This window comes from Dermochelys coriacea, chromosome 13, assembly GCF_009764565.3.
Source record: "Dermochelys coriacea isolate rDerCor1 chromosome 13, rDerCor1.pri.v4, whole genome shotgun sequence".
NCBI lineage: Eukaryota > Metazoa > Chordata > Testudines > Dermochelyidae > Dermochelys > Dermochelys coriacea.
Window position 1 is genome coordinate 29,233,885 of NC_050080.1, and position 27,209 is coordinate 29,261,093.

Below are 27,209 nucleotides of genomic sequence, written 5' to 3' on the forward strand. Positions count from 1 at the left end.
TGATTGTCTCTTATCTCCACCAGGGGGTGAGAGCTATTGTTGACTCTATACGGTGGCCACCTTTGCTTACACAGGACCACACCATGCCAATATTGAAATTATTGCTCTGTAAAGAGCGTTTGGAATATCTGGAGTATGCAGGATATTGCTCTCTTGGATAGGATGTCTTAATAGCCTGAGGGAGAATTTTTTTACCAAGGCCCATTTCATATTATATTTTTTCCCACTACTCTATATGCCAAAGTAATCAAATGATCTTTTCTCAAAGTTAGTCCTGAATAGGATGGGCAGAATCATGGAAAAAGCCTTGTTCATTAATTACATTATTTGATTAATTTTGTGAAACATATCTAATAAATAAATGATTCAACAAATTATTCAGTCAGGTCCTCTGGCTGGGAGAAAAATGGGGTAAAAGATTCATCAAATAAGTTGTCTGACAGCTGTGAAATTCATAGAGTAAGTCCTTCATTATGAATAGTTCACCCAGCTTTAGTTACATGGGAGAATCAGAGATTCCTAGAAATTAGAGACAGAAACGATCTCTTACGTCATCCCACTCATCCCTAGCCAATGCCAGAGTGTCCCTTTAAGGTATATGATGTACTTTGTACCATTGCCGCCCATTCATCCAAAAACTCTCTCCCCTCCTGGTTTATTTTCTTCATATCAGAAACCCATGACTGGCCACTCTAAATGTGGGCTCACAGGCCGAGTTTGGACATTGCGAAGAACGGTTTGTTCATCTTAAGGTAGGCAGCCTGCATATGAGCACACAATACAGGAACTACTTTGCTTCCATGCAATTCAAGTTAAGCTCGTTTTTCATCCTTTCAGATCTTCTATCAAGCAAGTGAATCGGGTAATTTTTCCCATTGCTGGGAAGGCACTGGAAAATCAATCTTATTCCATGAAACGCTTGGTTTTTCCCCTCTGCATTTTTTAGTTATTTTCTCTTCCCACATGCTAATCTTTGGGGAAAAAATCCTACATTCACCTCTGTTGTTATTCCAGGAGCTTTCATCCTTTATTTCAGTGCTGTCACACATGCTTTCCTTGCTGGATTTTCCAAGGCACTGCGTCAGATGAACAGAAAGCTCCGCTCCACCCTGCTAAATTCACCTGAAGCCCAATAGACAACTAGGGGACAGCTTGTCTTACAAGAACTTCTTCCTGGTGCATCCTTGACTGCTATGGGAGTCTAAAGGCACATCTACATTGTAGCCAGGATGGCAGATCATGGAGACATACAATGAAAGTCAACAGGATTTATGCTCCTAAGCCGCTTACTCCCTTTTCAAACTCCCACCTTAAAATGTCAGACAAATAACAGAGCTGGGAGGTAACAGAGCCAGCAGCCATCTACAGGAGAGTCACATGGCTAAGGAGTTGACAATGGAATACTTTTTTAGAGTGACATCTTTGCCCAAAGTGCCAGATTAGTACTGTCATGACCTAGAAAATCATTATTAGTAATAGGCTCTACTGGTAACATGAGAAACTTAAGCTGAGAGTACAGTCTCTGATGCACAGCAGATCTTGCTTTAAAAATGTGTTTCCTTTTAGACTGGTATTCAGGATCCAGGCCACTCACCTGCTGCCCTGGAGGTGAAGCGTTCATTGGGGGTTGTACCTGTAGTGCCATGGAAGGAGACAAGATGGATTGCTGTTGGACCTGCTGCATGCTGAGTGACTGGTTGAGGAGGGAGCTCTGTGGGTGATGCAAAGACAGCTGCTGATGGAGAGGAGGGCTGATTTGGAAAGAAGGAGGTGGCGAGGCACTGATGCTGGGCAACATGGGTTTGGAACTGAGGGTTCGGGAAAGGCTGGGGTGAGGGTGTCCCCGGTAACTCTGCAGATCTGATGGGGACAGGAATGAGCCTAAGCCAGGATAAGGCGATGAGGCCTGCGGTGGCATCGTATACATGGGCTGTTTTGGTGGTATCATTTTGGAAGGTTGGTTGGGTTGGGTGCTTTTCGTTTCACCCTGGTCGGCAGAGCTCTGAAAGAAATCAGAACAGGGGTGAAGTGAAAAAGGAGTTCTTTAAATGAAGAAAACATCATCATCATCCACCTTCGCCTGTTTCCTCACAGGCACTCTGCCTCCACCTCTCCCACACTGAGGATAGTGCTCAGGACTGTTCTGTGTTTGTATAGCGCCTGACACAATGGGTCCAGGTTTTGTGGCTAGGGCGCCCAGCAGCCATGGTACTACAAATAATTCATGATACGGTAACAACAGCAAGCTCAGACACAGGTTTAAACCCGACATTAACACACAGTTACCACATGGCTCTCACTGACTCAGTTGTGCTCCCCACAGGTTTATTCCCTAAAATCTTGCAGCAAAAGTCAAGTTAGTTTCCCTGATTCTCTTCCCCATCTAATACCTCCAGCCCCCTCTCAAACTGGCACCATCACCTACTGCTCTCAGTATGTCACTGAATCCTTCCCGTTAAAATCCCTCCATGCCGATTCTCATCTCCTCTGCAGGCTCCACAATATAAAAGTGCACAGGTAAACACCTTCTTGTCCTTTGTTCCTCCTTCTGTCCCAACTCAACTCAAGCCAGCAGGCCTGTAAAACCAGACCGACAGCAATATCCAAAGCCAGGAAAATCAAGCCCAGTACTCAGCAGTGGACTCCGAAGCAACTGGAGCACGAGGAAGCCAAACTCCTCAGAACTGGTGCCTGCCTGCAGTTCATTTTTAGACCCAGAGAGATGGGTGATAGAATCACTTTCTTTTCCAATTAAAAAAAGAATGGCATTCTTCATCATGTGCATTCCTGCAATCCTGACAGGGCTTCATAAAGTACAACGCAGGAATGGCCTCATTTTGGAACAAAGAGGACTACCTGGGATATTTTTTGGCTTGGGCAAGCAGGGTTTTTCAGGAGGGCTTTATAATGTAACTAACAGTTTCTTTCTGCCAGAGAAAGAGGGAGCATTGCCTAATCTGACTTTCACTCAACCCAGAGTTGCCCTTCTGCAGACGATGACTTTTGGATTAACTGAAATTAAGAAAATCTCTCTCTCCCATCCCCGCCAATTAACTGCCCACACCCATCTCCCTGGAAAGAGCAGCATATTATAGCAATAACTTCAGTACATTTTGTTCCCTGGAAAAGACTCTTATTCTGTCCCACCAAATGTGGGTTCTCACTACTTCTCAGGATTGAGCCCAACAGCTGCTGCTGCAGTAACACAAACAGCACTAACATCTCACACCTCAGTCACACTCCCAGTACTTCTGCCATAACCTCAAGCCTCTCCAGCCCCACCCACCCCCACCCTCCCAAACCAAACCAAACCAAACCGCTGCTGCACATAAACCCTTCACAAGCCCTGCTAGTGCTCGACTGCACTCAGTTGCTAAGTTAACTGCCTTATGTCACTGCCTGTTGTCGGTTCAGGGCAAGATCCTGTGAGTTGCTCTAGGCAGACTTAGTGAGAGGCTGTTAGGCCAGGCAGAACTTGAAATCTATTAGAATTAAAACTGCCCCTTACATACAGTCACTTTTCAGCTGCTCTGACCCTGACAGTTACGAACGCTACAGTGTGTGTGTTTGTACGATGGCTTTGTTCTCTTGCTGCCCATCGCATCCTCCTCTTTGATCCTGCAGATCAATCAGGATGCTGGATTTGGGACATCACATTATCTTCCATGGTAACTGACTGTGATGCAATCAACTAAGGCTTAATACTTCAGTGCACGACCAAGGAGGAGAAACTGGGCTGGGAGGGAAAAGGCCCTAATATTCTCACAGACACACAGAGACACATGCATAGAATCCTGCACTGCTGATTTTGTAATTGACTTCAAATGGTGAATGATCAAACCCATAAACACACACACAAAAGTTGCACATGTCCACACCTTCAGTAACTGCAGAAGTCCAGTGGTGGTTCTTAAAGGCATGGGAATCTTACATAAAATAAACAATCTTGTCTCAGTGTCTGCACGTAACAGGACTGCACTGGCTAGGGCCCTGTACAGGAGTGCTAGAGCCTTGCATAAAGAGTCAGATAAATTACTGCCATCTCCCACTGTCAGATGGATCTTGTTAGCTCCAGTCAGGATAGAAATGGGGTTGGAGGGGATCTCTGGGGCAGAGGGAACTAGGCTGGGAAAGATGTGTTCTTGCAGGGAAACTCTAGCAGCAGCTGTGCTCAAAGAGAAAGCTAGGCTGAAGTCTACATTTTCTTAATAATATAGTAATACTAGCATCAGCTCTTAGCCAGCACTTTTCATCGGTAGATCTTGCAGCACTTTTCAAAAGAGGGCAGTATTATTATCCTCATTTTACAGATGAGGAAACAGATGCAAATGGAGGTGAAATGATTTGCCCAAGGTCACCCAGCAGGCCAGTGGCAGAGCAAGGACTAGAACCCAGGTCTCCTGAGCTCCAGAGCTCTATTTATTCGGCAACACTGCCTTGTGATTTGATTTACCAATAAAACTAAGCCCTAGTAGGAAGGTCACCTGGGACGATGTAGTGTGTGTAGACTCTATCTGGAGCAGGATTGGGCCCCACCTGCAATATCCCCTTGTACCTCCCTATGCTTACTTGCATACAACAAATACTAAGCTTCTCTAACTGCAAATACCTGTTTACTTATCTGAAGCAACAGGCAAGTTTTTAAGGCACATACCGACCCAGGAAATATCTTTGCCTCTAAATGATCTCATTTCCACATTTATTTAAATGTGAAACTCACTCTTTAAAACTCTTGCTCTCTCCAACCCCTCCCCCACACAACAGTGATTATGGCTTTCTTGCTGTATGCACCGAGATCCTGCTGCACTCTATTAAAGGCAGCCTGAACAGAATTCCAAAATCAGAATAGCCCATCAAGCTCATACTAAATACATTCAGAGCCCTTATGAATCTTTTTAAACACTTTTAAACCAGTGAAAGAGACTTTGATTATTTCCTTTTTGACCTTTTCGCCACAGCTCTTAACCTTCAAGTGTGGCTCGGTTAACTCTGAGGCAAGGTCCTTTGGTGCTCGCTGCACAGCATGACATGTGTAGCTACTCCGGTTGTAATTACATTCCAGTTTAAGCCATGTGGGGTTATTTTTAACATGAAGTATAATTCTGCATGATATTAACGATAGGCTGACATCACTAAGCTCTCAGTCTGACACAGTCTCACGCCGGGGGCTGTCAGCCCATGCAAGTTTAACAGGTTTCCATGCCAGGCACCCTTGCCATTGAAGGCAGTCTCAATTCTTAAAGGAAAGAATATATTCGGTCCCCTCCCTCCACACCTTCAGCAAAGGCAGAAGCTTAGTTGGTCCTTCACTGTGATGGCACCCTCTGCAGGAAAGGGCCAACAGCTACACCTAGTTCCATTGCCATATAGTGGATAGTCACATACTACTGCAATTGGGAGAGAGGGGGGAGAGAAGTCAGTCTGATGTCCTACATTTAAGATTCTCCCTCTGTGGTTTCACAAGCGGGTTGGGCCTCTCCCTGGCTGACTGTCGAATGCATCCGATGAAGTGATCTGTAGCTCACGAAAGCTTATGCTCAAATAAATTTGTTAGTCTTTAAGATGCCACAAGTACTCCTTTTCTTTTTGTGAATACAGACTAACATGGCGGCTACTCTGGAACTAGTCAAGGAAAGACATTTATTGGTGATTTGTCTTTACGCCTCCCATCTTCTACAGGATGTTGATGAGGATGTTCCGTTTCCTTGTCCACCCTGTCGGCTGAAGCCATGTGCAGCATTTGAGTCACGTTGATGGGCCATGTAACTGAGCCGTTGCTCCTTCAGAGTTCTGGCTGGCTGAGCGATGTGCATGTGTGATGTCAGCCTGCGAGGGCCATAGACACAGCACAAAAATCTGCCTCTGCTTCTTCTAGAGTGCTAGCCAAAATAGAGATGCACTACCATGGTGCAGGAGGAGAGATAGCACTGATAACAACCACTGAGGGAAGGCAGTCCCCTGCCAGCAAGGCACTAGCGATGGAAGACACTTAAAAGGCAGCATTCAGAGTATGAGATTTGGACGTTTAGCCAAACCTTTGAGATCTTTTCCATCAATCCATCCACATTCCTTGTTCCTCCCACCCAGGTCTTCTCCTCTTCCCATGTGACCCTGATTCCAAGTCCTGCTACTATCCTTCTTCAGCATGGGGACACTGCCTATAGCTAGTCTCAATCACCCTAACCCTTGGTTAGGCCCTGCTCATTGGGTCCCTCTTGTTCCTCACATGCCAGTGGCTACTTTCCCTCAGTTCTGTCCTTCTCCATGCCCTTTGCTAACATTCTCCAAACACCACAGACTCTCAGCAGTCTGTCTCCCTGAGTCCAGGCTGTGCACAGCATCGCTCAATCTGATACCCTCCTTTTGACCTGGGACACCTCAGAGCCCATGTGACTCAATGACAGCCGACCTGAGACCCAACCCTGCAGAGATGGCCAGAGCTGCTGAGAACCCACAATGGCTTCATGTCAGAAAGTTCACGGGGATGTAAAGGGGATAGAGTAACTGAGTACAGCGAACAGAATGAAATTTACTGTATGAAACCAGGAAGGTATAAAGGAGGCATGAGGAACACCTAACCAGCAGAAGGAGATGAGCCAAGATCTCAGAAGAGTGATACTAATGTCCTGGGAGCAGTGCTTAATTTGTAACAAGAGAAGTTCCTGATCTCAAGCAATTTTTTTACGTTCATAACTGAAGCAGCAAGGCCAGAGGGCTGGGGCTCTGAACTGCCAAGCCGAGAGGTGGCAGGGCTCAACCCCTGGCACAAATTAAGCACTGCCTGGGACCTCACTGAGAGTGACATCTGTATACTTCCAGAACTGAAATTGGCAGATCCATTCTCTCTCCATCCTTTCTTCTCTGGACTGGATTCCTCCTCTCTAGCAGAGAAGGTTGTTTTTATTTTTTACTATTGCTGTTGCCATGTGTTATTTACCTAGCTCACAGCTGTTATGGCACTAATTAGCTATTTATTTCTTCATTGTTTGGGACGGTACACTTTCCTGTTTTCTAGGAATTCATTCACATTTGCTTTTAACCTTCTCTCCTAACCTGGCAAGGGGAAACCGCACCCTTCTCCCCTTCTTGAATGCACTGCAGACTTTTATTTCCATTTAGAAGGTCTGTCTGAACTGCAGACCTATCCATTCGGTTACACCAAAGTAAACTCTCCCTAGCACTGCACCGTGCACAAACCTAAATGGAAGAGAAGAGTAAGCACAGAGGAGTGGAGAGGAGAGATTAGGACAATTCCAATGACAAAGTACAGGCACTTTCCCCTATAATTATGGTCTAGAGAATCTACTGCCTGCATATAACTCCCCTCCTCCCAGATCCAGCTCTGTTCAATGGGGCAAGAATAGCTGCAGGACAAAGAGAATCTATGTTGTTTCTATGGAACCTACTGATGTGATATCGGCACTCCTGTCATGTCCCATATTTTGCACTGACCTGGTAAATCACAACCCAGAAGTAACGCTACCTGGCAGGAGGGTTGATCCTCTGCCCCCGCTCTCCACTTCCACTGATGTTGCCTCTACCTCCACTCAACTAGCATCTGGAACTGCACCCTGAGTCTACTACGGCACCCAGGCCACATCAAGAGAGAGAAGGGGAGGCAGTGGGTGCTTCCAGGCATTGAGGCCAACAGGTGCTACTTGAGAACTAAGCTGGATAGGCCAAGGGGCACCATGGGGGGAGTTCTGGTGCAGGAAGAAGCCGACTGCCCTCCACACCATGGGAGACCACCCCAGATCAGGAGCTGTAGTGGGGGAGTGAGCTGGGTGGAAGGCAACCTCCCCACCCGAGTGATGCAGAGAGAGAAATGGGGAAGACAGGTTAGGAGAAAAGGAAAGAAAGACAGGGCTGACTGGGGTGGGGAAGAGAAATGGGACCTGGAGGGTGGTCTGGAGAGGACAGACTCAGGGGAAGGGAAACTAAAACCTTCTCTTCCCAGGGAGCCAAAATAAACAACCATCTCAGAGCCCTGTAACAATATCACACTGTGGGCTCTGCTCTGCAGATGGCTGTGCTGCTCCTTCAGGGCTCTCCCCACAGCAGAGTGAACCTGTGCCCTCCAGAAGGAGTTGCTATTCCTCCCTCACACAGCCAAAGTCTCCTCCCTGCTAGTCCGGATGTGCCCAGTGTGCTTTCACTGACGGCAGTGTGAATTCACAGTAACACCACCGAGGAGTGACTGGGTATTCACACTGCACAGGGCGCTGGACTCACAGCCGGAGCCACCAGCAGGGCTGAACTGACGGCTCAGCACATGTGGCTCCAGTCCAGCTACTGAGCCCAGCTCCAGAACAGCTTAGGGCTCACCTTGCCACCCCAGCCCTTTCCAGGAGTCAGGAGCATCACTCTCTGCAGTGCTCACGGCCCCTCTTGATTCAGGGGACAGGATATGAGAAGGCAGCCACTGGGAGGTGGACAAAGTCAGCAGGTGTTCCCTCCTCCCCATGGACAGAGAAGCCCATTGACTGCGGTGGTACCTGCTGATAAGGACACAGATGGTAAACAGCAAGCTGATCAGTGGTGAGCCAGGAGTGGAAACTGGGGAATACACTCACATCTGCAGGTTGTATCTAGGAACCTTAAGGACCAGTTCCTTTCTCTTCTCTCAGGAATTAAATCCAGCAGAAGGTTCTTCCTTCCTCTTTCTTTGGAAGGCAAACAGTGTCCTAATCAATGGCCATGGGCATTCAGACAGATATGCTGAAGAGGGTGTATGGCTCACTCTACCATTCCAGGAGACACTGGCAAGTGAGGGGGGCACTGGGCTTGGGCATTACTTCTATTCTGCCCACTTCCATGTAAGGCCATGAATTAATGTACTGAGAGTCCCCTAAGATGACTTTCCTGTAATGGGTAAGAAAGTCTCCTGTTCTGGGCATGGAAGGGACAAAACCTCCAAAGAGTTATAAAACCACCATAGCCGATCCTCAGCTGGTGTAAATCCATGGACATCACTGCCCCAATTTATACCAGCTAAAGATCTGGTCCATTATCTTTAGTTCCTTTTGCAAAATGCCTGTATGTTGCAAATCCTTTTGCTCGTCAGCCTATCACCAGGAAACCAATTGCAAGAGTGGTGTAAAGAATCCAAGCACCATGCTCTGGAATGGTGTAAGTGAGCAACAGAACCGGGTAATGGAACTCAAATAACATCTCAGCTTTGAGCGATGGCAATGTAGTGCTGACAATTCAGCCCCCCTCTGATGGGGGGGCGGGAGGAACCAAGACAAAATGGAAACCTATCTAAAGCTGTAAATCAGTTATTACTTAGTGTAGTTACAGAGCAATCCAACTGCAGTGAGGGATCATGGAAGCCTTGCCTTCAAACACTGCAATATGCCATAATAAATTAGATCTTATTTTGGTGTGTTAAGGAAAAAAAATTGGCACCCACACTGCATTGTGTATGCTCAAGTCGTGCTGCAGAGCATTTCATTTAGCTCTTCCAGAAGGTATTTAACACTGATATTAGTTTTGATAGCACAGTTACAGTGTATTTCTTACAAACTTGCTCCTCCCCAGAGATTTCCATGAGTTCCAGCTAATTCATCATTGCCACATCCATAGAGACTCATGTATGAAACATTGTCTGTTACCTTGGAAACCAAGCTGGCCCTGTAGGCTGCCAGAGCCTTTAGATACTCCTTCTTCGCGGCTTCTGTTTTCCTCTTATATGCCTGAAAGGACCAAACAATGAATAACAATTAATAAAGCAAAACAGGGTGCTGTCTGGCACTGCTACATCTCACCCTCCTCAGATTGCCCGTGTCTCCATTGGGCTGTATTGCTTTGTTACAAGGAACAGGGATGGGGCCTTAAAATACAGCGTGCAGGAAAAGCTGATTTCTCACTGAGGTGCTGCTGCCAAGGGGGCAGGGGAGGGAGAGAGAGAAAAATTTGCCCCAAACAAACCCCTAGATCTGAACACCCTCAAATGTTGGGGAAGTTGGGGCGGGACCTTATCTGAACCTTGCTAGATATTTGTACGTGCTCATTGCCATGGTATCCGAGAGAGTGGGTTAGGGGAGGTAAGGACAGCCTCTCTCTCATGGCATAGTTCAGAGAAGTCTGTGTTCCTGGTGCATGCCAAAGGAGGACAGCCCTGTCAATGGAGCAAATCTACTACAAAAAATAGAACCCCATCAGGGTTCTATGCTGACCATCTGCCCTAGCCAGAGACCTGTTTCAGAGAGAGGTGCCTTTTCATTCACCCTTTGATTCATGGCCATCAGGGCTGTGAAGCTGTGGTTATGTGAATGAGTGAGATTTTGTCTATTTCATGGAAATACATGGGGAGAGTCTTCATGGTAAGAGTGAGGGTCATGGAGTCAGGGGGAGGAGGTCCGCTCTCGCTGACACTGGTGTGAAATCAATGGAGTCATTCCATACTGTTACCCCCGTGTGTGAATGAGAACAGAATCTGGTCCAGGTACTTAAAAAAGTACCAACAAATTAATTCAATGTAAGGAAGCCTCTCAACACTGCAAATTCCAAATGTTCAAAAATCATGACTCAGGCCCCCCAAAATCATGAGATTGGTTTAAAAATCACAACATTTTCAGAAATCCTAAATTTTGGGGTTTTTTTTTTTTTGCCTTCTACTTTTGAGTCTTTAAGGCTCATGTTTTCAAACTTTTCTCTGCAACCTTGAGGGCTAGAAACTTAATTTTCCTTTTCAAATGAATGCGAAGATTCTCCATGAATTGGTGCTTTGAGAAAAACACTATGTATCCTGAGAATCAGCATCACTAAATGGAGCTTTGCAGACTAACAAGTCTGATAATTAGTCTCTCTCTACCATAAGAATAATTGTTTTACTGTTGCTGTATTGTGCTGGGCTAATTTTCAGCTCAGAATGACACTCATGAAACCTTAGTATGAAGTCAATAGGTTGCAAGGAGCATAAGTATTAGTAGAATCTGACACGCTGTTTGTAGAACTGACACAGAAATACAGCCCTGTCTCATGCAGGCCAATTCCCCAATGGCCCTCAAGGACCAAACTGGAACTAGTTAAAATGATCAAGTGAGAAAAATATTTTCAAATGAAAGAAAAATTTGGGAAAGGGAGGAGATTACTGAAATAAAATACCTATTAACCTCCCGCGTGAAACCCAAATCTCTCATCAAAAAAAGTCAAAGTTAATTTCAGTTAGAACAGATTTGAATGCATTTAACTCTGCTTTCAGAACAACAACTTTACAACAGTAAATATGCTGATGTCCACAGGGGATTTTCAGTTCTTTTTTGCCATGTGTTTCCATCATGGCATCATGTATTATAGTCAAGTAATGTAAATGACCAAGGACTCACCTGTGAGCCCAGCTCCATGCCTGTCGTGGGGGAGGGGGAAGAGCTATAAGGAACCCCCTTTCTTCCCTTTGTGGGCTATATGCACCCGAAGATCTGTGCAAAGGGATGAGCAGCCCCTGTAGGGCTACTATGCCCTTCCCTGCTCAGATGGACAGAGATTGGGTAGAGCTATGGCTCCACCCCCATGCTCCCAATAAATTGGCCTGTGCAGCTGAGTCAGCCTGGAAGGGAGATTAAACTGTCCAAGCTCCAGTCACAATCTGGTTCCTGCGCTGCCCCTTACTCAGGCTGGATTGGAAGATAACCATCCAGTTACAAATTAGTATTTTATTACAGTCAAATGCAAAAGAGTAAATCATGTTTTTACCATTGAGTTCTCACATTTCTGCACACCCTGAAGGTGCCTGCCTGGCATGTCCCATTGTGTCATGTCTGTCCACACCCTTATCTTTTTTATCTTACTAAGTCTGGTCTCTCGGCCTTGATAGCTGTTGCAGTATTGCAGCCCTGCAGTATTACCACACTGGGCAATGAGAGTTCAAATAACTGTGGCCCCAGTAGTACCAGAAAGGCAAAAAAGGGGTGTGAGGTTTTGCATCATGCTTTTTCTTTCCTTAGGATTGTAATTTACAACCCATACTTGCTCTAGGTTGAATGCACGGTCTAAGAATGGGATCATTTCTCTTTACACTTCTGAAAAGGATCAATCTGGGAGATGTTGGACCTGGTCCTGAAGTCCTTGCACATGCAAAACTTCCAGTAAAGTGAATAGAATTAAGAAGCAAAAAGAAAAGTACTTGTGGCACCTTAGAGATTAACAAATTTATTAGAGCATAAGCTTTCGTGAGCTACAGCTCACTTCATTGGATGCCACTTCATGACATCCGATGAAGTGAGCTGTAGCTCACGAAAGCTTATGCTCTAATAAATTTGTTAGTCTCTAAGGTGCCACAAGTACTCCTTTTCTTTTTGCGAATACAGACTAACACGGCTGCTACTCTGAAACCTAGAATTAAGAAGATGTTCCAGCCCACAGACATTCATGTGCACTGAGCATATTTAGCAGCCCCACAGATCTAAAGATCACGCAGGAGTCAATACGGTTTCCCAGGATGAAATTTCTGGCTTTTCACTTAAAAATTATGAAATTTGATACAAAAAATTATGTTAAAAGATCATTAAAATGGCAAAGTCAAGTCCTCTAAAGTGAGAAATGGAGAATCAAGGTTGCCCATGCAATCTTAATTTCTCCCTTAGTAGGAAGCTTTATGATACAATCTTTAGTTACGATCACATTTGTTCTACATGGTCCCTGCCTCATTCAGTTCACTGAGTGGATAGTGCAAGAACAGAATTAGAATTTTTTGTGGTTAAAGCACTGATGGAACCCCAGGAGAGCTAGGGACTCTTCACAGACTTCCTGTGTGATGTCTGGCATACATACACAGGAACCCAATTAAGAATACAGAGACATTTAATTCTGACATTTCCTAATTTTTGAGTGCTAGAGTTTTCAGTCTTTATTTGCTTTTAACATATTTTTTGTTGTGTAATATACATCATATACACTGCCTATATTGTATATATTATCAGACAACCTTAATAGTAGGTGGTGCTACCAGCCACATCTATATATGCACATACATATATGCATTATACACATACCGATGTGTGTGTGTTTGGGTGTGCATGCATGTGTCTAAAACAGTGTCAGGAAAGATGGTTCCAGTTGGAACACATTGTTTTTTATTCATGCTGCAGTCACGTACTGCTTCAACTCAGATTCACTAACAAAGGATCTGAGTGCAAGATTGGGAGGCAGACATTTTAAAGGTTTCAGAGTAGCAGCCGTGTTAGTCTGTATTCGCAAAAAGAAAAGGAGTACCCGTGGCACTTTAGAGACTAGGTGCCACGGGTACTCCTTTTCTTTTTAGACATTTTAAAGATCATCTTGCGTGTAAAGGCTGAAAATTGGATGAAAGCTAATCAGAAGTGATTTCAGATCTGAAATTTTTCTTCCAAAATGTGCAGAAAAATGTTCATTTGGTCCCAATGCATGAAGGACGCCATCTTCTTCACAGGGGCTTTTCAATCCCATGTGTTCTTCATTGGTTTGTATAAAGGAATATATAATACTGAGGAATTTGCTTTTAATAGAGGCTCTCAAATGCAATATCAGATGCCAGTATAACAATGAAATATCCATCTCCATCTCTCAAGTCAGTACATAACAATGACCATATCTGATGGTGATGAATCAAAACCATATTTATTTTCCTCTTATGCTGCTGTAAAATACATAGGACAAGATTTTCTTGTCTTTGGAAGCACATAAACTAAAAGTGCTCTCGACTCAAATGCTGCATGGAAGCTCATTCAATGACAGTGGACACTATTGTCATCTGTACACTCAGAGAAGCAGCGATTTAGTGCTTGGGAGAGTGGAGGGGAGAGAGAATTTTAGAGTTTTTAACTTAACAAACAAACAATAAGAAACAAATAACTAATAAGTCATGTGGTTATCACCCCAGTCACTTTACTTGTGTGTTAGAGCCCTTCCCCACCCCCTTCATCGGCCTTTGTCTTTTTAGATTGTAAGCAATTTGAGGCAGGAACTGCGTCTTCTCTTGTATTTGGAAAGTGCCAGTAACTTGTGGTTGCTACAGCAATCTATTACATGATAATTGAACAAAGAGACCTCATATTAAGAAGCAGTAATAACAGAAGGGAACTTTGTCACAGGATAATGGTCTCCTGCTGCTGAACTAGATTTATGACCCTACTCTAGGCTGATGTTGCAATGTAATATGTGGTGCACTATTTAAGCGGCTGTGATCCCTAAATGGAAAAACTGCTTTGTGGAAAAGCGTGGAACCAACCTGACATCAAACTATTCCTCCTCGGGCTTGCAGAAGCCCCTCGAGAGATTTTTTTGTTTTAAAAATAAACGGGCAGTTTCTCCTTTTGACACATTTACTGCGGTGACACTTGAAATGGTCATTTCCGGCGAGAAGTTGCACTTCTGAGCTACTCGTCCTCTTCCTGAAGGTGGCAAGTTAGAGGGGAGCCCCACTGACAGTTTGTCTCCTTAATCGATGCTGAAGTGTGCTGAATTCTTAAGGAAACACGAGGCATCCGGAAGCTCAGCACTGTGAGACTACAGTAAGTCACAGATTAATATATTCTGAGAGCCTTCCCGGGGTCTGCACTTTTTCTGAAGCATCCTCCTCCAAGCCCTTCTCACACAGCAGCCATGCGGCTTGCCCTTCACATAGGGGAGGTGGGGAGACTTCTTGGCATGTGCTACTTAGAAGTTGTTGTCAAGTCCTGGAATCTGAGATCTGTTAGATCCAGTAGGGCTGAGTAACATTATGGGAAGGTGACTCTGGAAACACTCCAGCAGGAACCTATCTGAAGTAGCTTTCAAAGAGCTGTGTGTATGTGTGTGTGGATTTAGCCACATGATCCTCAGGACAAAATGTCACCATGTCCAAACGTGCTGGCCAACAATTGTCCTGACACATTCAGCGATTCTATGCTGACCGTTAAACCATATTCAGCATGACGTTAACACAACTGGTGGCAACCTTGTTTAGGTCACAGCCCAGGCCTGACTTTACGTGGTGAAATCCTGGCTTCACTGAAGTCAATGGCAAAACTCCCATTCAGTGAGGCCAAGAATTTATACATTGAGCCATGGGAGTCTTGTGGATAAAAACACTGCATGACACTTTGAAAATGTAGGGCTTAAGTGTGAACAGCAGATCCTAGTGAAGCCGCTTAAAACCCTCTGTGTTAAAGGAGCTTTGAAGCAGTGTTTATGACCTTTTAAAGTTTTCATTTAAATATTGACAGAACCTTGCTACTTTCTAATTAAATCACATTTTCTCCCAGGGATTTTAATTTCAAAGTCATTTATCAGACTTAAAGATGCTCCAAATATTTTACACGTGTTCCTTGATAATCTGTCATGCCTGCTGATTTATTTGCTTATTCGTAAGCAGAATTCATTAGTCATTAAGGGAGGGGGTGGAGGATGGTAGGGGGGAGCAAATACAGTTAGTGATTATGAAAAAAAATATCAGAGCTGTAAGAAGCATACGTTGGAGTCGTAATCCTGACACCTCTGTATCTCAGCAAAGCAGCTAGTAATTGTACCATAATGAAATGTTCTTGTTTGATAACCAGTTAATTAGAGAAGACAATTATTCCAAACCCTGCTGACGCCCGTGGAACTGCTCTGTGTTGCGCACACACAGAATGACAGGCGTAGCAGTATCAATAACCTTTCCATTCCAGCCCTGTTGTTTGAAAAGAAACTGTTTTGTAACATGGGGCGGGGGGGGGGGTGGGTGAAAAGGAACCCAGAACTACCACAGAAACATTTTACAGTGACAATTACCATCCAACCGACTGATTGTCTTTGCCTAGTTTTTTGGTGAAATCTGGAGGGTTTTTTTTTTTTGTTTTAAATACCAAATATGTATCAGTTACTTTCCAGCAAGGTGCAGTTTGGTATTGTTTTTATTTCTGAAGGCAAATTTGGTGCATTTCATAATGAAGAGGATCAAACTGCTCCCCCTTTGAATCCCCACCACATAACTCTATATGACCCATCCGGCCCCATGCCATATGACCCAATAATGACCAGCCTTCCCCCTTCTCCTCCCCATTCTGAATGTGACTGTATCTCTATATAAAGCCATACAGACCATTACCAACATTGCCATCAAACCAGACTGACCATGGTCCTCATTGGGTAGTATAACTCCATGTGAACTATCCTACCACACTATAACCATATACAGCCTGCAGCTGTGCATCCTGCCTGGGCAATGTCTTCCATACAGCCCTACCATCCTCACTGCCCACTGGCAGTCCCATATGGATTATCCTATACAGGCCATATAGAGCTGCATGCACTGGTCCTCTCTGCCCTGTACTCCTGATGACTCTCTCCCCTCTCAGGCCTTCGCCACCGTCAACCCCATGGTCTCCCAGGTAGACAACTCCTCCGACTTCCTGGGCAACGTCCCCCACAGCCCCAGGGGCAATGTGTTCTAATAATAATGCCATGAGTAGTAGATAAAGAGTACATGCCATACAAAGTTGAAGCAACCTTAAGTGACATGGAGCAAGAAAACTTGCTGTTTTGTATCAACACAGAAAAGCTAAAAATTTGGTACAAGACAGGTGACACCAGCTGGTGCATGGCAAGAAAACTATCCAGGGCCCAACACCCAGAAGTCAAATGTGAAAGTATTGCAGCCCATACGGTGTGGAAGAAGTTTGTTTTTTCTCCTCAGATACTGTAGGAAGAAAATGCCAGGTCTGGCAAGCCCCAGCCTTGTTCTGTTGTTTGCCCCTGGGGTGCACTTACATGTGCAGGTGTAATATCTTGCAGACAGAACTGCTGGCCTGAGGGTTCACTGCGGGAGAGCAGCCTCCAAATTACATAGTACAGTTGAGATACTGCAGTGTTAATAAAGTAAAAAGTGCCCAGGCTGGTGATAACAAGTAATGTGCGGTGGCTGAAGAGGGCACTCCTGGTATGAACCCAGGGAATGTTATTTTCATTGGCTTGTGCTCTGTTTCATGCCTAAATCTCCAGTGATGACAAATCAAAAGGTCTATAGATTTTGGAGCAGTTTATCATGATGTAATTAAAATAAAAGCCAAGGTGAAATCACAGATAGGAGACTTTAAAGACAGAGCAAGCTTATAATGTGGGTTTGGGGCTGTACTCATAGGAGGTGAGCATGCAGCCCCTGCCTCATTCTTTGAGCCTAGTGTTAACGGTGGTTCAAATGATTAGAGCTACTGGGGACTTGGGAATATGTTGCTGAGTAGAGACCTTAAAAAAAGGAAGCAAGGGAAGGAGGAGATACAATGCCGATGATATGTAAGCTAATGGAGGAGAGACAAAGAACAGTGGTGCAACGTAAGCCTGGTTTGACATGAGTGATTGGACAGGGATGATGTGGAGAGAGAGAGAGAGAGAGAGAGTGAGTGTGTGTGTGTGTGTGTGTGTGTATACATACGCACGCATGATTGCAGTCACTCACTGGGAAAATACCCACTCCATGGCCTGGAGGAATGGTGTACCCCAGTGCAGTGAGGATGGGTCCACAGGCTTGGGAGGATGGTGACCAGAATGCATGGTGCCAGCTAAGGAACTTGCACACAGGGTGGAGTGGAAAAATGGTTCTCACAGGCCTGTCCTCTCTTTCCCCTCCTCCCTCAGCTAAGGAGGAAGCAGCTGTTTTTGGGTGAGGAGTGGGAGGATGACAGCACCCCTCCTAAGGTATCCTGGGAGAATATCAAGGAAGTAACAAGCACCCACTAGATTTCTGTCTTGGCTCTCTTAGGAGAAGAGTTCAGACTCTTGGGGCTATGTTGAGAGAAGCTCAAGCCTTCCCTCTTTCACCATACAGCCCTGCTAGATCACTTTACCTCTCCAGGGAACTTCACTCATTCTGTTCTTGGGGAGAAACATTCAGCTTCCCCCAGCCCGTATTCCCCTCAGGGCACGAAGGACTGTGCAAAGGTCTTGGATGGCACTCACAAGGCCTTCCTGTCTGCTTCCAGTTAGTGGTACCAGTCTGGCATCACCCCATCGCTAGCAATAGCCAGGTCATTTCATTGTTGCCTATTACCTCCCCACTGAATTACCACGGTTCATCCTTGCCAGCTCTCTGTATAAACACTGGTTTCAGAGTAGCAGCCTTGTTAGTCTTTATTCACAAAAAGAAAAGGAGTACTTGTGGCACCTTAGAGACTAACAAATTTATTAGAGCATAAGCTTCGAGAGACTGCTGAATTGAATTAATTTGCAAACTGGATACAATTAACTTAGGCTTGAATAGAGACTGGGAATGGATGAGTCATTACACAAAGTAAAACTATTTCCTCATGTTATTTCTCCCCCCCACCCCACCCCCCACTGTTCCTCAGATATTCTTGTTAACTGCTGGAAATAGCCTACCTTGCTTGTCACCATGAAAGGTTTTCCTCCCCCCCCCCCCGCTGCTGGTGATGGCTTATCTTAAGTGATCACTCAGTGTGTATGATAAACCCAGTGTTTCATGTTCTCTGTGTGTGTATATCAATCTCCCCTCTGTTTTTTCCACCAAATGCATCCGATGAAGTGAGCTGTAGCTCACGAAAACTTATGCTCTAATAAATTTGTTAGTCTCTAAGGTGCCACAAGTACTCCTTTTCTTTTTGTATAAACACTATTACTGATCAGTATTATGGCCAGGTTGCCTTACAAGACCACGCTGTATATTGTTCCCAACAAGTCTAGGCTTCACTGTGGCTGAAATGTAATATAACTTTACAACAGGCCTCAGACTCCCTTATATCCTGCAGGTGATATATGCAGTACCCTGTCAGTAAGTGATGTATCTGGTCCAATGAGCAGATGTCTCTGATTAGATGGGTGATCTATTATTTTCTGCTGAGCAAGTAATTTTTTCCTTGGGTGATTTATCCATTTAGTATAAACTCTGTTCCACTCCCCATACAGTGTATTTATATGGGAATGTTGCACATGCATTTTGCCATGGGTACTGGATATCGCTACTTAGCATAGTGAATGTAGCCACAACGAGCTATATTCTGCTCTCACATTCATGCAATCCCACTGAATCCCAAGCCTCAAAAATGCAGTCAAAACTGCTGCTGAGTTTAACCTGATTTTGCATTAAAGCTGTGTGAAATGGTGAATTTCACTTGTTTTATGATGTAAAGCCCAGGATTACTTGAAAGCATTGTTCATGAACCTTGTGCTGATCCTGGTCTGAGTTTCAAGTTTTTAATGAAATTCCAAACCAGCAACTTTCACATGTTCAATGGTTTCATAAGGCAACTTCCATAAGCCTCCAGTATTTATCCACATGAAAATGTAACTGTGATACTTGCAGACCAAGTGCCAGCTCATGCCAAGACTCCTGGGCCTCACTGAACACTGACAGATGCATAGCTGGAAATCAGTCTGGATCGCCTGTGAGTTCATATTGCTAAAATAGATATTAGAGTTATGAGAATGCGTTTAGACTTTATGAAATGATTGTAGGATGCTGCATGCATTAATCTTACTTATAATATCTGTATCCCATCGTATAAGGTAATGTTTAAGTGTTTGCTCTGTATCTATTAACATGTTTGTTAACACTGTAAATCCGCACAGTTGGGGAGAAGCATTACCAAGTGTGAAATGCTAGTTTACCACAAGAGGCGTTATCTCCTCCCCAACAAGAGACCAGACCAGCCATTGTGAAGCATCAATGGATAAAAGGTTTTGTTGGTTGCTTCTGCCTGTCTGCTCAGGGGTGTGGAGTGTAGATCTTGCCAAAGATTCCTATTAACTTCAATAGGAATTAGATCAAGCACCTTGAGAAATTACTCTAAAAACCTATAGCAGAGATATAATTTTCTATTAGATTCTATAGGATGATGCAAAACACCTATGGACAAGTGACTCTGTGACTTTTAAAAGTTTTAACTTGAGTAAAATATTACTCTGTTTTAACTTAGGTCCATTTTACTATATCTAAAACCGAGAAAAGCTAACTGAAGGGAAAGACAATTGCCTCTACATTAAGGTAAATACAGTATTTTTATATTAAGACAATGTTTATGTAATTCTAAAACCAGGGAGACATGATTCATAGTTACATGAAAGTGCTTGGTTCTGTTTAGTCAATAATTTTTTTTTTATGCGAATGCTGCTTTTTAAGTGGTAGCTGGTACACACAGCAAATAATTGAGTGAAAATAAAAAAAATAAAGGTGATTAAATAATGAATGTAAACTGTATTTGTGATTTCAAGTATTCTGTAATTTAACTACCACTAACAATCAGTAAATCCAGAACTATACATATTATTAAGCCCCTTGTCTCCCCAAATACAGAAGTCAAACTACGCCCTCATCCCATCACAGTTTGAACACTGGGGGGAAGGGAATAAAAATCACTGTTCAAGAGAAATTGTATCCCTATGCTGCCTGAACTCTGACGAGTGAAGTTTCAAAGCATAAGCAAGGGGTCCCCAGTTGTTTAGCATGGGCTAGCCCTAACGGACATATAAATCTTGCATGTTATAGCAGCTACTCTCATCTTTTGGAACTTAAGACTGTAACTCGTGTGTGTGTTTACCAGCTTTAACCTTTAAATAACTCTCAATTCTTTTTCTTAGTTAATAAACCTTTAGTTTATTATAGGATTGCTTACAAGTGTTCACTTTGGTGAGAGATCTAGGGCGCACCTGACCTGGAGTAAGTGACTGGTCCTTAGGGACTGGGAGAACCTGAATATTATTGTGATTTTTGGTGTAAGGGACCATCTATCACTAAGGCAAGCCTGCCTGGGTGGCAAGATAGACTGGAGTGCCCAAGGGGACTGTCTGTGGCTCCATGTTGAGGGTGTTGTAGTGCTTGATTTGTTCACACTTGGTGGATAAAATCTAAGAATACAACACACAACCAGTTCGGGGTTTGTGCCCTGTTTCTTGAGGTGGGCATTCACAGCCATGGGCCACTCCAGAGACCTTGACAGCAACCACCAAGGAAATCTGAGGTTTTCTGTTCTATGCAAGTGTCTAGGTGCCCCCATCACCATGTTAGCTGAGAGCCCTTTGGGTCTTTCCCTTGAGATAGGATAGGGCTTTGGGGACATCTCAGCCAAACAAAATCTCCCAGCCCTTGGCGATTCAGCCACTGTCACCTGGAGTCAGGCACGGGCTGCTTATGTACAAGTGACAAGCAGGAGGCAATGATGATACCCTGGAGTCTTCGCCCTGGGTCCTCCTGCTGGAGATGAATAGAGTAGCACTGAACTAAGGCTAACTCCTGCCTTGATTTATACATGTGCTATCCACTGACTTCAGGGAGGTTGCACTGGTCTGGGCAGAGTTTAACTATACTGCTGAACATGAAATTTTTCTAAAGGGGCAAACCTGGTCTCTGAAAGCTTCTTGGAGCAGGCTCCATGTTTCAGGTTAATGTATTTCTCTCTCTGTTAGGGCAATGACAGGGGTCGCTGGCTTAGAAAACCAAAGGCAACACATAGGGAATGAGGTAGGGTCCTTGGGTGCTCATGGTAAAGAGATGGAACAGGACAAGAACCACTGAACCAGGAAGAGATTAAACCAGGCGACAAGATCAGAGAGGCTGAGCTCATGGAAGAGGAGAAAAATTATATGAGAAGGATGGTTCAGTCAATCAATACAGCTAACTACAGCTGAGTTGTTGGAGGAACAAACACCAAGAGGCCAGGGAACCTCATTGCCATTCTGTTTCCCCCTGATTTGCCTATTGACCTGGTTCAGACTTATAACAAACTGTACCTGGGTATGAAACAGGGTTATCTGCACCACAGATTTGAGCTACATTTGTAGCCAGGCTAGGGGACAACCAAATTGTTTGGCTCCCTGGCACAGCTGTATGGGTATCATGGATAGGGCCTTTGTTGCATCACCTACAGAGGCAGATGGGCACGGTCACAGAGCTCCTCAGCGAGGGCTCTCATCATCAAGAACTCACGCCCTGTAATGACAGCAGTCCCGTGGGACCCTGTGCTATTAGCACCAATTCCAATGCTAGGACTGTGCCTCCTTCAAATGGGAGCGAGGGCCCACTCCCCTCTCCTGCAGGGACATCCTGGAGAACCATTAAGGCATTCTAAGAAGAGCAGAGATCAGATCCTTCCTCCATTATTTAAGGGACAGAGGAGTAAAGGCTTTGACTGCCTCCTTTATTCTAGCATGACCTCTTTGTCCACATGTTTAAATACATGCCACACCCTCCAGGTGGAACAGCTAGCCCTACTGGAGAGCAGTGCACTTTGCACCTCATCCCTGGGAATCCAATGCAACAGCCTCTGGCCGACTTACTAGAACCTAGTCAGTTCAGTGAGGTAGCATCTGAATGGTACCTTTCTGGATAACCTAAGCTCTTCTAGATGGTGCTAACGTTAACTAGATTCCAGCATCTTGACTGCATTTTGACAGGTGGCCTAAACTCCATCCTTGCTCCAGGACAGAATCTTCTCTGAAGAATTAGAAGAGTTCCTTTCAATCCAATCCTCAAAATCTGCTACAGTTAGTGTCAAATCAGCCTGCTCCTTTAAACCTCTCTCTAATATTGTGAATGTAGCTGTTAAATGAAAAAAATAACATTGTGGCAAGGAATTATACAGGGAGCTGGGAGTTGAAGGATTACTAAAGACAGGTACCCCATTTGATGATAATAGCTGAATTAGCATTTCACTTTTGAGTAAAGTATAAGCTATCTCTACAGGAACAGCTGCTAAACTATTTGCAAAGTTCAAAGACTGTGTATTTTTTTTTTTTTTTTAGTGTCACATTCTTTAGATTCCGGGGTAAGCCTCTTAGGAAAGGCCATGCCAGCTGTTGAAGAATGAAGATTATAATGTACTGTAAAAGTAGTGGTTAAGGTATTTAAAGTTATTAATATTATTTATTATATTTATTATTATTTGCACATGGCAAAGTTCAATGCCCGAAAGGGTTAAGGAGGGGAAGGAAATGGTGCAAGTTGCTGAACAGGTGTCCTTGAGCAGTACCCAAGGACAGGGAGATTGCTAATCCTGTATTCCACAGCATGATCAAATCACCAGGCAACAGATATAAATAAAAAAAGGCAGGAAATGAGGAATTTAGATACAAGTGTGTCAGAGGGAAAATGAAGATTCATTGTGAAGAGGCTGGGAAGAGAAGAAGGAACAATATGACAAAAGGCACAAGTGATAAACCAGAAGGAAAAAAAAGACTAAGAAATACACATCCGTGACAGCAGCCTTCTAATCAAAGATGTTCCTAGATTATAGGTTTTCTTGCATAATATGCATTCTGTTCCCCAGTCTGTGTTTGTCTTTCAGTTAGTGGAGGAGAAAGAAAAAACATATTTGAAATGGGATGGAAGCAACCTTTATTTTGCTTATTTCATCAGGAAAAAAAGCAAATTTGCTTTGTGGGAGCAGCAGCACCTGTTCAATGGCAAATAAAAGGCTACAGCTTTGCTATTCCAGTGCATATAATCATTAGCAACCCAAAAGAGAGAGAGGATTAACCCCCTGCTTGCTGTCAGAGGTATGTGGCAAACAGCAGTGTCTCGCTTCAATTTGTAGAGAAGCCATATGCAGTGTCTCTCAAATTAACACTCACTGCCAATCAGCCAGCTGTGGGAGGGTATTAGATTCTGCCTGCCAGGAGGACTGGCACTGGGCCACCCTCTCTAACTGGAGGGATTGGATACACTGTGTAACATGGATGGGCAAACTTTTTGGCCTGAGGGCCACATCTGGGAATAGAAATTGTATGGCGGGCCATGAATGCTCACAAAATTGGGGTTGCGGTGTGGGAGGGGGTGCGGGCTCCAGCTGGGGGTGCGGGCTCTAGGGTGGAGCGGGGATCAAAGGGTTTGGAGGGCAAGAGGGGGATCAGGGCTGGGGCAGGGGGTTGGGGTGTGGGGAGAGGATCAGGAGTTCAGGCTCTGGGCGGTGCTTACCTCAAGCGGCTCCCGGAAGAAGCAGCATGTCCCTTCTCCAGCTCATACGCACAGGCATGGCCAGGTGGCTCCACACGCTGCCCCGTCTGCAGGCACTGCCCCTGCAGCTCCCATTGGCTGCAGTTCCCTGGCCAATGGGAGCTGCTGGGGTGGTGCTTGGGGCGGGGGCAGCGTGCAGAGTGGAGCCCCATGGCTCCTCTACATGTAGGAGCCAGAGGGGGGCCATGTCACTGCTTCGGGGAGCCACGTGGAGCAGCCCCCAACCCTGCTCCCCAGCTGGAGCGCCGGAGCAGGGAAAGCCCCAGATCCCACTCCCCAGCAGGAGCTCAAGGGCCAGATTTAAACAGCTGACGGGTGGGATCCAGCCTGTGGGCCATAGTTTGCCCACCCCTGCTGTGTAGTGATCCTGGCCAAGGTACCGGCACAGGCAAGGAATTTATGGACCATCCTTCACCAGCACAGAGATGGTGGCTGGGTTCACTCAATGCCATATATAACTTTCAAATGTAGCATATAGGGACAGACTTATCAATGTATTTGTGATACTTAATGGGCATGTGCTGTGAAACGGTCAGCATGTATTAGAAAGGTGTGACTCGATAATGCAATGGCTCCGCTCACCTAAGAATAGATTCATCAGACAACTAGATTCAAACCCCTGCCCTTGGTCCTCCCCTCCTGCCTCATCCTGGCCATTATCTGAAAGAGCTTGCACCAAAACTCACCTGCAAGGAGAGCTTTGAGACCATCTGAAAACAAGAAACGATAAGGTTTGCAATCTTTGTGCAAGTGAAACGGAGACATCAAGTCCAAAGGGCTGTGGGAGGAGTTCACTTCCAGTTATCCTCTTATAAGAAATGGAAAGCTCAAGGAGGCAAATGATGCACAAAAATATTGTCTGAATATGACTAGTGTCTTGGGAGCACTTTTGCCTTCTTTAAAATCCTAGGATCATACAAATGTAGGGCTGGAAGGAACCTTGAGAGGCCACCACGTACAGCCCCCGCACTGAGATGGGACCAAGTAAACGTAAGCCATCCCTGACACATTAGTCCAACCTTTCTTCTTAAAAACCTCCAATGATGCTGACTCCACAACCACCCTTGGAAGACTGTTCCTGAGCTTAACTACTCTTAGGGTACATCTTCATTACCCACCGGACTGCAAATTTTATAAGCATATGCTCCGCTCCATTATCCAAGTCATTAATGAAAATACTGAATAGCAGTGGACTGAGGACTGACCCTTGTGAGACCCTGCTAGATACATCCTGCCAGTCAGACAGAGATCCATTCACAACTACACTTTGAGTATGATCTTTCAACCAGTTGTGTATCCACCTTCTAGTCATTTCATCTACACTACTTTTCACCTATCCTTGCAACAAAACCCGTTGCCAACTCTGTCCACGTATCTATTCAGGGGATACCATCATAGGGCCTAATCACATCAGCCACACTATCAGAGGCTCGTTCACCTGCGCATTTACCAATGTGATATATGCCATCATGTGCCAGCAATGCCCCTCTGCCATGTACATTGGCCAAACTGGACAGTCTCTACGTAAAAGAATGAATGGACACAAATCAGACGTCAAGAATTATAACATTCAAAAACCAGTTGGAGAACACTTCAATCTCTCTGGTCACTCGATCACAGACCTAAGAGTGGCTATACTTCAACAAAAAAGCTTCAAAAACAGACTCCAACGAGAGACTGCTGAATTGGAATTAATTTGCAAACTGGATACAATTAACTTAGGCTTGAATAGAGACTGGGAATGGATGAGTCATTACACAAAGTAAAACTATTTCCCCATGTTTCAGAGTAGCAGCCGTGTTAGTCTGTATTCGCAAAAAGAAAAGGAGTACTTGTGGCACCTTAGAGACTAACAAATTTATTAGAGCATAAGCTTTCGTGAGCTACAGCTCACTTCATCGGATGCATCCGATGAAGTGAGCTGTAGCTCACGAAAGCTTATGCTCTAATAAATTTGTTAGTCTCTAAGGTGCCACAAGTACTCCTTTTCTATTTCCCCATGGTATTTCTCCCTCCCACCTCACCCCCCACTGTTCCTCTGATATTCTTGTTAACTGCTGGAATTAGCCTACCTTGCTTGTCACCATGAAAGGTTTTCCTCCTTTTCCCCCCCTGCTGCTGGTGATGGCTTATCTTAAGTGATCACTCTCCTTACAGTGTGTATGATAAACCCATTGTTTCATGTTCTCTGTGTGTGTGTATATAAATCTCTCCTCTGCTTTTTCCACCAAATGCATCCGATGAAGTGAGCTGTAGCTCACGAAATCTTATGCTCTAATAAATTTGTTAGTCTCTAAGGTGCCACAAGTACTCCTTTTCTTTTTACTTTTCCCTAGTTTGCTTTTGAGAACATCAGCTATCTATAGTCTTGATCCACCATACCTTGCAGATCCCAAACTCCTGATGGCATCAATGGGAGTTGTGTGTGTGTGTGTGTGTGTGTGCAAGGAATGCAAGGCTGGGGTCTCTATGTTATGCCAGCTACACAGTAACATTCTGGGGACATATCCCTAAATCCACAGTTTTTATGCCAGAAAAACCTTGTTGGAGTCAATGGGAGTTTTGTCTGAGGAAGAACTCAGTAAAAATTGAGTAAGGCCTTCAGGATTTGGCTCATTGCTTGTCTGGCTTTAATTGTTGTAAGGAATCTTTTATTATGGGGCTAAAGTTATGTCTTTCTGAACACTGGGTTCTATGGCAGACTGCAATCTTGCCATTCATACTTTGCATGGACCTTACCAAGAGATTATCTCCATGTGCAAAACAATGTAAATTAAATTTCTTTCAGATACTTTATAAACATTTAAAAAACGTCCATGTCTCCAGAGCTAGCCATGTATTAGAACCAGTAATGAACACTAGAGTGTCTTTTCAGAAGATCTAGTGAATTGTAGTCTAGTAAAGCGAGTGCTGAGAGTCAGGAGTCCTGGTTTTTATTTCTATTTCGGCCACAGATTCACCGAGTGACTGTTCTAGCCACTCACCTTTCTGGCCCCGCCCTTTGCCCTTCTGTTAAATAGGGATAATGATGCTTACTGTCTATTTACAAAGGAATGTTTGAGTTAATACATTAATCGTAGAAACGTAGGCCTGGAAGGGACCTTGATAGTCCAGCCCTTTGCACTGAGGCAGGACTAAGTATTATCTCTAGATCATCCCTGACAGGTGTTTGTCTAACCTGCTCTTAAAAACCTCCAATGACGGAGATTCCACAACTTCCCTAAGTAATTTGTTCCAGTGCTTAGCTACCCTTACAGTTAGGAGGATTGTATCATGCTTTGAGATGCTTAGAAGAAATGCCCTATATTCT

General features: G+C 44.5%; 1 protein-coding gene across 3 annotated transcripts in view; it reads right to left on the reverse strand.

Annotated features, from left to right (window-relative positions):
- TOX2 (TOX high mobility group box family member 2) overlaps positions 1 to 27,209 on the reverse strand; it is a 268,049-nt gene that overhangs the window by 11,039 nt on the left and 229,801 nt on the right. For all 3 annotated transcript variants that reach the window (XM_038370216.2, XM_038370220.2, XM_043495676.1), the window contains 2 exons: positions 9,615 to 9,695; positions 1,595 to 2,002 (listed from right to left, as the gene is read on the reverse strand). In XM_038370216.2, coding sequence (XP_038226144.1) covers positions 1,595 to 2,002; positions 9,615 to 9,695 — 489 coding nt within the window. The remainder of the gene's footprint in view (positions 1 to 1,594; positions 2,003 to 9,614; positions 9,696 to 27,209) is intronic.